At 50.6% G+C, this 11,580-nt stretch overlaps 1 protein-coding gene across 6 annotated transcripts in view; it reads left to right on the top strand.

Moving 5' to 3' along the window:
* FOXN3 (forkhead box N3) overlaps positions 1-11,580 on the top strand; it is a 485,408-nt gene that overhangs the window by 207,637 nt on the left and 266,191 nt on the right. For 4 of the 6 annotated variants that reach the window (XM_017524545.2, XM_017524549.2, XM_017524548.2 and 1 more), the window contains exon 3: positions 10,975-11,531. In XM_017524545.2, the coding sequence (XP_017380034.1) occupies positions 10,989-11,531 (543 nt within the window). In that variant the 5' untranslated portion in view covers positions 10,975-10,988. Of the gene's footprint in view, positions 1-6,954; positions 7,313-10,974; positions 11,532-11,580 lie in introns of those variants that run through there. The other 2 variants (XM_017524550.2, XM_017524547.2) reach the window with 2 other exon arrangements.

Below are 11,580 nucleotides of genomic sequence, written 5' to 3'. Positions count from 1 at the left end.
CGCAACCTCCGCCTCCCGGGTTCAGGCAATTCTCCTGCCTCAGCCTCCTGAGTAGCTGGGATTACAGGCACGCGCCACCATGCCCAGCTAATTTTTTGTAGTTTTAGTGGAGACGGGGTTTCACCACGTTGACCAGGATGGTCTCGATCTCTTGACCTCGTGATCCACCCGCCTCGGCCTCCCAAAGTGCTGGGATTACAGGCGTGAGCCACCGCGCCAAGCCAAATTAAAAATATTAACCGTTTCATCTGCATGGCCAATATATCCTCATTTGTTTTAAAATTTTATTATGACTCCTGATTTTGCATTCAATTCTAAATTGGTATGCAGTCTAATATGTCAAGATTTTTCTTTTGATTTCTTTGCTTAACAATAACAGTTTTTACTAAGTGCCAGAGCCCTGTTTTATGTTCCTTACAAAGATTAATTTACTTAATCTTCACAACAGCCCTAAGAAGTGAAAACTAGAGAAAGAAGTTAAGAACCGTGACTAACGTTAACCTGCCAGTAAGTGGTAAAGTCAGAGCATGAACCTGGTCTGTGTCTAACCACTGCTCCTTGCCACCGCTGGTCTTGGTGTTTGACTCTGTGTGTGTGTTTGTTTATTTCTCATTGCTTTATAAATGCTTATAGACCTACTCCCAACCTTGAGGGCAGGTGCCATGTCTTCAGTTTCTCCTGACTTCTTCCCTTCTTCCCAGTCCCCTCCACTCTGTACTGGACATCGAGGAGTAACATCCCTAATAAATATTTGTTGACGGAATGAGTTGAGTAAATCTGGATTCTAGATCATCGGCTTACATTTCCGTTTATGCTCTAAGGGGAGTTGACAGGTTCTGTATTTCCATTTTGCCTCCAGCAGACGGCTTGATAAGCTGAGGTTTGGCGAGGGCACCTGAGCTGATGAACTTCACCCTACCAGTTCAGCTGCACTTTCCCTCACCACACACCCCTCTTCTCTCTTCAAGTAAGCCTCCTGGCTCCATTCCCTGCTGGAGAAATTCTAATAAGCCCTTTCCCAGGCTCCATCCTTCAGAATCTGTCAAGTAAACAGCAAGAAGGCACAAAAGGAAAATCCCAAGAGATGTTGACCAGAAAGTTCCAATGATGCTTGACCAAGACTTTACACTCACCAAGATGTTAAGAGTCTGCCAGCCGAGGGGGGGCTCTCTCTCTTTTCCACAGAGGGAAAGTGAGGAGGTTTTTTTTTTTTTTTTTTTTTTTACTCTTACAAACAGCATTCTCAGATCTTATCTCAAAGTGACTCTTAGTCAACCCATGATTAAGGAGTTATCTTTGACCATAATCTCCCCCTCTCTGCTCATATTCAATCGTTTGACAAATCCTCTTGTTTCTTCCTTTGAAGACTCTCATACATTCATTTTTTCCAGTCTCACTGACTCTTTTCTGATTCACTGGGTCTCAAAGTGGGTCCACAGACCAGCAGGAGCTGGGAGCTTGTGAGAGATGCAGCTCCTCGGGCCCAGCCCACGCCTCCCCAACCAGAAACTCTGGGGGTGGGGCCTGCAGTTTGTGTTTTAACAAGCCCTTTGGGTAATTCTGATACATACTCAAGTTTGAGAATCACTGTCCCAATAGACTCCACCCCCCGACCCCAAACTCCTTATGACATTATAACCACTGCACCTGGAATGGGCCAGGTGCAGTGGCTCATGCCTGTAATCCCAGCACTTTGCGAGGCTGAGGCAGGAAGATTGCTTGAGGCCAGGAGTTTGAGATCAGCCTGGGCAAAATAGTGAGACCCCATCTCTACACAAAAATTAGCCTGGCCTGGTGGCATGCACCTGTAGTCCGGGCTACTTGGCGGCTGAGGATGGAGGATCGTTTGAACCTAGGAGTTCAAGGCTGCAGTGAGTTATGATTGCACCACTGTACTCCAGCCTGGATGATACAGCCAGACCCTGTCAAATAAATGTATGTATGTATGTTTCAAATAATGGGTGTTTATTTGAAAAATATAGATAAGTATGAAAGAAGCACACAAAAAAGTACCCCATACTCTAACATTCAGAGGAAACCACGATTTTAGCATTTTTTCCCAATTTTTAAAACACATCTTAAAAAAAACTAGTCTTCATTCTGTTTTGTATGAATTACTGCAGTGATTTCTGAATTGTTCTGCGGGCCTTCGATCTAACAGTTTCTCCCTTCCTCTCCTGAAATTCATCTTGGATGCACCATCCCCATTTATCTTTTTTTTAAAAAATCATATCTCTGATAGTACAGCTTCTAAGCTCAAAAATATTCAATGAGCCACCCTTGCTCTATGACCTCAACACATATGAACTGCTCCCCCTGGTATTCAAGGAGTTTGGTGATATGATGCTTGCACTCTTAGCCCCTAATCTGTGTGCTCTGTAGGGACAAAGACTGCCTATCTCTGGCACCTAACACAATGCCATGTACTTGGTAGGCACTCAGCAAATATTTGTTCAGTGAATGAGTTCCTCTTCTAATATAATCAAGTCAGATTTGATAAAACTGTGCCATCGATTTCTCCTGGAAGAGCAGTTTGTAAGCAGAATCATCCCTTGTGCTTTCTCAAAATGCACATACCCAGGTGCCATCCTAGAAGACTCTAGTTGGTTAGGTGTGGCTTCTGGGTGGTTCTGATGGGCATCCCCGGGTGAGCAGCTCAGGTCAAGAACACCCCTTCCCCATTTCCACAGGTTAAACACCAACTCACCCTTATTAGATATCCCACTTCCAAAGTCATCTCCCCTCCCTTCCCCAGATGTTACACCATGTCCCTTGTCTCAGCTGTTAGCCAGAGAGGGGAGGTATTGGGGGGGCATGGAGGGGAGTCATGTGACTCAGTCTAGACCAATCACATTATTTTCCTGAGAAGTTGAACTATGTCATGGAAGATTTGAGGCAGTCTGAAGGTGGTGGGTGGTAAAAGTCCGAAGTCCGAAGGCCTCAGGGCTTGGCGCTGGCAGCCCTGTGTGGCCATCATTGAGCAGAGAAAGCCAACCTGCAGGGCAGGGAGTGGAGCAGAGCTATAGAAGGAAGCAGGAAAGTCATAGGGTTCCCTGAAGCCAGGCAGTGTGTGCCTGCCCAGCTCCCAGTATTTCCTCTCATGTATCCTTGGTACTGGAGTCTCTCTGCAGGATCCCTCCCCAGGAGACTGTCTTTCCAGGCCTGCTTGGGACTCTTACCATTTTGGACAGCCTTTCAGGTCTTCCTGGCTGCACCTGCTCACTTAGTTGTACTGTCTCAAGGGGGATGGGGTGTATTGGGTTTTGTACTTGACTATTCCATAAATAGCCATGCTGCTCTAATAACCAATAGTGACAGTGATTGTGTGTGTGTGTAGGGGGATTAGTGTTCTTTTTTTATTTTTATTTTTTGACATGGAGTCTGTCTCTGTCGCTCAGGCTGGAGTGCAATGGCATGATCTTGGCTCACTGCGACCTGCACCTCCCGGGTTCAAACGATTCTCCTGCCTCAGCCTCCCGAGTAGCTGGGATTACAGGTGTGCACGACCATGCCCAGCTAATTTTTGTATTTTTAGTAGAGATGGGGTTTCACCATGTCAGTCGGCTGGTCTTGAATTCCTGACCTCAGATGATTCACCTGCCTTGGCCTTCCAAAGTGCTGGGATTACAGGTGTGAGCCACCGCGCCCGACTGGGGAATTAACCTCCTTGACCAGGAAAACATTTAGCAAAAAAAATGTACAAAACATCAAGGGAGGAGCATTCTCCTTGGAGGAGGAACTGAGGTCCCACGCTGACGGGGGTATAAGCCTAGAATTGAGGTCTTCCAGCTCCCAGATACTTAATGTGCTCTCCAGCCCATGCCCAGATGGGGCTGCAGAATGGTCCCATTAGTCCCCAATAAGGAAATAAGTGTTTCTCAAAGCGATTTCTAGGGCACATATAGGATTCTGCTGTTAAATGTGTTTGTAAAAGTGTAGATAAGATAATGGTTTAGACAATTCCGCTTGTTTACTTGTGACTTCTCAGGATCTAAGACACAAGGGTCCTTTCTGAAAGTTCGTGAGGGAATTGCGAATGGGGTTGTTCCTAAATGAATTTGGTCCCTGAACCCTAGGTCAGGAAGCATGCCCCATAGCTGAGGTTCTATGGATTTAGAAGGTGGAAAAGACCACAAGAAGCCCTGCTTTGGCTTTCAGTAAAGGTCTGGATCCCACATTTCAGACAGACAGGCAGACATGTGTCCCCTGCTGTCCACATCAAGCAGGGCTGGTCTACCACTTCCTCTTCGGGGTGACACCTTCTCACATCTCTTGCTGCAACTGTAATGGGAGAGATAAATTAAGAAAAATGTTTGAGAATGCAAGAAGCAAAAACACACAGAGGGAAAGAGAGGCAAGACAATTAAAGTAGGCTATTTCATCTGCTCCACCGTCTGCTTATGGCTTCTTCTGGCCAAAGCTCATGTCTTTTCATTTTTGTTCACCTGAGATGACTGGTTCAGACACTGGAGGCGAAGAGATTTAAGAATGATATACTCTGGCCTGGCGCAGTGGCTCACGCCTGTAATCCCAGCACTTTGGGAAGCCGAGGTGGGCAGATCACCTGAGGTCAGAAGTTCGAGACCAGCCTGGCCAACATGGTGAAACCCCGTCTCTACTAAAAACACAAAAATTAGCCAGGTGTGGTGGTGCTCACCTGTAATACCAGCTACTTGGGAGGCTGAGGCAGGAGAAGTGCTTCAATCTCGGACGTGGAGGTTGCAGTGAGCTGAGAATGCTCCACTGTACTCCAGCCTGGGTGACAGAGTGAAACTCTGTCTTTAAAAAAAAAAAAAAAAGCCAGGCTTGGTGGCGCATGCCTGTAGTCCCAGCTACTCAGAAGGCTGAGGTGGGAGGATCGCTTGAGCTCAGGAGTTCTGGGCTGTAGTGCGCTATGTTGATCGGGTGTCTGCACTAAGTTCCGCATCAATATGGTGACCTCCTGGGAACAGGGGACCACCAGGTTGCCTAAGGAGGGGTGACCCGGCCCAGGTTGGAAACGGAGCAGGTCAAAACTCCCATGCTGATCAATCAGTAGTGGGATTGCGCCTGTGAATCACCACTGCACTCCAGCCTGGGCAACCCAGCAAGACCCTGTCTCTTAAAAAAAAAAAAGATATATTCCATGGGCACATCCCCTCTTTTTGAACTCTGAGAAAGCAGGAGGGGACTGGGGCGGGTGAAAAATAAGGTGCCACCTCTACTTAATATAAAGAGATTTCTGGCTATTGTTTGAGTGTAGTTAGGGGATGGTGGGGGCAGGGGGCGGTGTTGGCAGCTGGGGATGGAAGGGAAAGATGTAAGGGGGCGATTTCGTTCTCTCCAGGCCAGCAAGGGCATGGACAAAGTTCTCTGGCCTTGGTTCCTCTGGTGGAGAATAAGCACCCTCAACTGATGCCTGATGGACGGTGGGACCTGCATTAGCCAGACCTCAGGAGAGCAGGGTACACATTGTTTCATCCTGGCTTTGTTACCACTTCTAACCCGGAGTGAGGATCCCTGGCGAGAAACTTCAGAGATCATCTGACTTGTCTCTGCCATCCAGTGCCTTTTGCTTAGTGACTTTGGGTAGGTCACATCAAGTGCTCAGTAATCAAAGGGGTGGGGCTGGATGACCTCAGGCCATCCCCGGGCGTCCACCACCCACCTATCTCTTTATGGAAAGACGCCACAATACTTGGAAGTAGTAAGGTCTCTGGTGAGTCGAAAAGGCGCATCCTTGCTGAGGACCTGCCACCTGCCATCTTGAACCTTTGGTAGGGGGAATGAATCTCAGATGGAGGGGCTTATTTTTTGAGATAGAAAAAATTTTCAGAAGCCTAGCTGTTGTTTCCCTTCGCCCCTCCTTTTGGCTAGGTTTAAAAGTACTGCATGCTAGACAGCTTTCACTCCAGGTCCACTGGCTGGTTTTTCTGCAGTTTTCAGATAGCTCACAATGTCCTGTCCACCGGCTCAGGGGTGGGTGGCAGGAAGGGTGCCCTGGGCTTTTCCTCTGTAGAGGAAACAACCAATTTGGCTACCTGGGAGAGATGTGCAGTCACATTTTTATTTTTGTCACCACCAGGGTGTCCTGTTGGACTCTTCCTCTCATCCTCTCCCAAGGCGGCTGGTTGGTGTGGCTTTAGCAGTGGGTGCTATTCTTTGGAGCTGCCTAGAGGCTTAGAGTGGTGGCTGCACCATTTCGCTGGGTGGCTTGCGAATTGTCAGTCTGGTTCCTGAGAGCTCAAATGAGATGGAAATGAGACCTGTTTTCGCTCTAGGCCGGCCGGGGCGTTCCGCACAACCCACTGGAGAGGCCCCACCGGCGTGGCCTTTAGGACGTGCCTCTTGCCCTGTAATGGCCACCCGCCCTCCCTCGGGAGACACGCGGCCACCTGGGTGGGACTCCGCGGTGCCTACCTCCGGGGCACGAGGTGGGCGCTGGGAGAGGACTCTGAAGGCCCTGGGGGTCCTACCAGGACGCAGCACTGGGGAGAAGTGGAATCTCCTCTTCTCACCCCCACAAGCCTCGCCCGCATCGTAATTCTCTTTATTTTTACTTTCGAGCCATGTAAGGCATGCAGATGGGGTAGGAGCGTTCCCGCGACACGTTGCCAGCAGCGCAGCGCCGGCCCGCCCGTGTGGCCGGAGCCCAGGGAGGGGAGAGGGCACGCGCCGCCCGCCCCACCTGCCCCGCCGCCCACGGTCGCGGCCGCCCTGGGTCGCGGGACCCGCGCCGGTCACCACCGCCCCGCGGGGCCCAGGAGGCGAGGCCGCGCGGCTCGGTCCTGGCTGCGCCCAGGGGGCTCGGGGGGCTCGGGCAGGGGCCGCCCCGGCGGGTCCGTGCCCCGCGCCCCAGGCCTCTGGCGGCCAGGCCCACGTTTTCCCTCTCTCCGGCTCCCTCCGCCCTTCGCTCCGTCCCTCCCTCCGCCCTCCTCCCTCCCCGCGCTTCCCCTCCTCCTGCCTGGTCATGTGTCGCCTTTTTTTGTTTGCAGTGGAAACAATTTCTCGCCGCTCGGCGCGCCCCGGCCCGACGCGCCGCGGCGGAGGCGAGCGGGAGGCGGGACGGGGCGGGGAGAGCGGCGGGGCCGGCGGGAGGACGCGCCGCGCGCCCGGCGGACGCCGCAGGTCCCATGCCGCGCCGCGACCCCCGCGCCCCTGCCGCCCGTGCCCGCGGCCGCCCCCCGCCGCCCGCCGCCCCGGGCTCGCCGCGCCGCGCCCGCGCGTCCTTAGCGGGGCCACCGAGCGATGCCCGCCGGGCTCCCGCGAAAGTTTGTCGGCTCCCGCTGAAGGGCAGCGGCGCCCCCGCGCCCCCGCGCCCCGCTCCGGCCAGGTGAGTTTGCGCCCCGCTCCCGCCGGCTGCCGCGTGGGCTCTGGGGGACCCGCGGCGGAGGGCGCGTCCGAGACGGTGCTGGAGACTACCTCGCGGCTCTTGGAAGACGACGGACCCCGCAGGTTCTGAGGGGAGGGCTGGGTGGGGGTCCCGGGAGCCCCCGAGCCGGGAAGTTGCCGGGTCGGAAGAGTTTCCTGCCTCGACGTGCGTGCTGCTTCCCGGTGCCTCGGTTTCCGAAAAGACGCCCGCAAGGAACAGAGTTGGTATTGTCTGCAAAGGACGGGGTCCCCGCCGTTCCGGGCCGGGGAGAGGGTGCCGATCAAGAGGAGACCCCAAGATGAGAAACAGGCTCCTAACAAAGATTCCCCCCCCCAAACTGTGCAGACTTGGCACAGGCAACGAACGTCTCCGGAGACCCCCGAAGCCCGACCCTCCTCATCCCGGCCCTCTTGGAAACCCTCCTTGGGCCGTGGATAAGTTGGGGGACGGCGGGCTTTTATTGATTTGTTTTCGAGGCTCGCCGCGGTGCGGCCAATAAAAGGTTTATGACATCTGACCGGCAGTGAAGGTATGCGAGCTCCCAATTGCCCTGTATACGCGGAGAAGAGCAGTTTCCCCTGTTGCCCGGCAACGCCGCTGATTGACGCGGGGCGCAGCCAATCGCCGCTCCCGCAGGTCCCCTTGAAATGTTTTTGACAAGTACAGTAGACGAGAGTGAAGCGCGTGCGCGCGCGCGCGCGCGTGCGTGCCGGGAGTGGGGGGGGTGACCCGGCCCCCCAAACTCGCGACTGCACTGCTCCGCTCTGCGAGGATTTCTTAACTTTTAAAAGTTCGCATAGAACGTCTGTTCAGAGCTGGACCAGTAATGGCTTTGTCAGTTATTTGGAGACCTGATTACTAGGCGAGAAACTAAGCTTTCCTGCCGTATTTTCTCCTTTAAAAAAATAAAAAGGGTAACAAAACACAGCAAGTCACAAAAAAAACAAAAGAGGGAGAGTGTGTGTGTGTAGAGAAAAGTTGTAAGGAGGTCACCAGTGAATAACTATTTGCGTATCTGGTGGAGCAGCCTTGTTGGCAGCAGATTAAAAATGTTTGCTTAACTGCAACTCACATGATCCAGATTTTTTTTTTCCCCCTCTAAAACAGGAGGAAAAAAAGATTTGGCGAATTCTGTAGTTAGAGTATAATAATGGAAAACTCCTCAGCTGTGGTTTCTGGGAACTGTTTTTTTTTTTGTTTCTGGTTTTATTTTTTTTAACATGAAACTGTAGTGATCAGCAGCTCTTCACACTGTTGCTATAAAATGCGGGATTTATAGGGATGCAGTGAGCAGTTGGAGGGCACGGGGACCCAGCACAAAGTACACACTCGATCTAAGGGTGCTGAACTCCCATAACCCTCTCTTCTTGACAATGCCATTTTTTTCTTCTAAAACCATATTGCTGGCAGTGTTTGCTTAAAACAAAAGGAAACATGGAGAATAGCGTGTTAGTTCCTCTGGGAAGCTACTGACAAATAAGCAAATTAAAAAGAAAGAGAGCAGCATGTTGTCATAGCAACAGTGCAATTAAATTACTTTACTGTCAGCCATGATATAATTTTCCTGTTTGGAAGCTCAGGAGACATAAAACTTTCATTTGGAGCTAAAGTTGACTTTAGTAGCTGGGTAGTTCTCTTTTATACTCTGCTGTGTGCATATTTTGGTCATCAGAAAATTTTCTGTTGGGATCTGAGGAAACTCGAAGAAAAACAAGTGATGCTTTATTTCATTCATAAAGAAGTTGAAAGCAGGATGGGACCAGACTCTGCTGTATCCTCAAGCCTAAAGATCCTAGCTTGTTTTTTCTCTGAAATGTGTCAGAGTAATCGCCTTATTTGACAGATGGAAATACTCGCTGTGAGTGAACCCGAGGCATCTGGAGCATCCTGCCTGGTCTGTACTACGATGCCTCATGACGTTTTCTCTCTTTAAGAGTTGGGCATCTCACAGCAACTCCCCCTTAGTCCTTGCATCTAGCAGGTTCTACCTGTTGGAAGAGGGAAGGTGCCATAATTCACAGGCACCCTTGGCTGGTTGGTTAGTGCCCAGGATTATGCCTTCTAGAATTCCCTAATAGAGCTTCCCCAGCTGAAGTGGCAGTTGTTTTAGATGTGGTGTTAATGGACATTTAAGAGACATAGAAAGGTCATGTCTTTGCCTTTTTTATTTTATTTATTTTTTTGAGACAGGGTCTTGCTCTGTTGCCTGGGCTGTAGTGCAGTGAGCGTCAACGTCCTGGGCTCAAGTGATCCTCCCACCTCAGCCTCCTAAGTAGCTGGGACTACAGGCACACACCACCACACCCAGTGAATTTTTGGATTTTTTTGGTAGAGATGGTGTTTCACCATGTAGCCCAGGCTGGTCTCGAACTTCTGAGCTCAAGGGATCCTCCTGCCCCGGCCTCCCAAAGTGGTGGGATTACAGGCGTGAGCTACCATTCCTGGCCTGTGTCTCTGCTTTTAAATATGTTCATTTTCTTTCTTTCTTTTTAAAAAGTTTGAGACAGGGTCTCACTCTGTCACTCAGGCTGTAATGCAGTGGTGCAGTCACAGCTCACTGCAGCCTCAACTTAACTGGGTTCAAGCAGTTCTCTCCCCCAGCCTCCCAAGTAGCTGGGACCACAGGCACATGCCACCCTACCCAGCTAATTTTTGTATTTTTAGTAGAGTTGGGGTTTTGCCATGTTGCTCAGCCTGGTCTCAATCTCCTGGACTCAAGTGATCCTTCCGCCTCTGACCTCCCAAAGTGCTGAGATTATAGGCATGAGCCATCATGACTAGACGGTTCATTCGTTTTCTAAGAAGGTGCTTGATTTTCTTACTGGTTGTTTGTGGGAGGAATTAAAACCTAACACTGTTAAACCGAGCATATTGTTTTAGCGCTACAGAGACCTTTTTGGTTATCTACTGTTCTTTCTGTGTTACATTGGGTGCTGGAGGGTTGAACATGCTTTGTGTTTGGAGGGGTCATTCTATTTGTAAATGTACCACCTCCCCGTTTTCTTTTCTCATCAGATGTTATTTTACTCCATGTTCTAGGTCACTGATAAAAATGGGGATGGTGGCGGGTAGGGGTAGAGGGATAGGATTCTGTGGCATGTTTTGTTGAATTCGTCTTCCTGTCTTGAAACTGCCAGTTGCTCTCCTGACTTTTTTCACCAGTTCTAATTTCAGTTAATGGCCTGTCTTATGTTCCCATATATTGGTGTGGTGCCTGAAGTTACTTGCTTTTCTTCCGTTCTGGAAGAAAAAAAAATTGCAATGAAATTTAATGTAGCTTAAAGGTGGTCTCCTGTCTCAAGCAGTCTCCTGCTTCGGCCTCCCAAAGTGCTGGGATTACAGGCGTGAGCCACTGTGCTTGGCCATGTTATCAGTCTTGTCTTATTTAAGGGGCATCAGGCCATCTTGCCAGGTGAATGGTGGGCTGGTTTTTCTCATCAGCGTTTCTCTCTTGGTGGAATTGTGGGGTTGTGTTGCTCAGTGTGGAAGTCACAAGGTAGTGTTCCTGTGTAGCGGGGGTTTTGTAGAGGCGGCAGGGGGTGGCGACAGCATCAGAGGGGCACGGTCTCCCTCTCTGTTTTGGGCTTCGCCAGCTCATCATTTCTTTGTGATGTCTTTACTAGGAGCCTTCACATAAATGGGTCCAGTCATGCCTCCCAGTAAGAAGCCAGAAAGCTCAGGAATTAGTGTCTCCAGTGGACTGAGTCAGTGTTACCGGGGCAGCGGTTTCTCCAAGGCCCTTCAAGAAGACGATGACCTCGACTTTTCTCTGCCTGACATCCGATTAGAAGAGGGGGCCATGGAAGATGAAGAGCTGACCAACCTGAACTGGCTGCATGAGAGCAAGAACTTGTTGAAGAGCTTTGGGGAGTCGGTCCTCAGGAGTGTCAGCCCCGTCCAGGACCTGGACGACGACACCCCCCCGTCCCCCGCCCACTCTGACATGCCCTACGATGCCAGGCAGAACCCTAACTGCAAACCCCCCTACTCCTTCAGCTGCCTCATATTTATGGCCATCGAGGACTCTCCAACCAAGCGCCTGCCGGTGAAGGATATCTACAACTGGATCTTGGAACATTTTCCGTATTTTGCAAATGCACCTACTGGGTGGAAAAACTCAGTGAGACACAATTTGTCATTGAATAAGTGTTTTAAGAAAGTGGACAAGGAGAGGAGTCAGGTAAGCCTCTGTGTCTAGAATCCAAGGGTTTATTTAAAAAAAATTTTTT

This window comes from Cebus imitator, unplaced genomic scaffold (assembly GCF_001604975.1).
Source record: "Cebus imitator isolate Cc_AM_T3 unplaced genomic scaffold, Cebus_imitator-1.0 Scaffold34, whole genome shotgun sequence".
Lineage (NCBI taxonomy): Eukaryota > Metazoa > Chordata > Mammalia > Primates > Cebidae > Cebus > Cebus imitator.
This window is presented reverse-complemented; position numbering and strand designations above follow the sequence as displayed.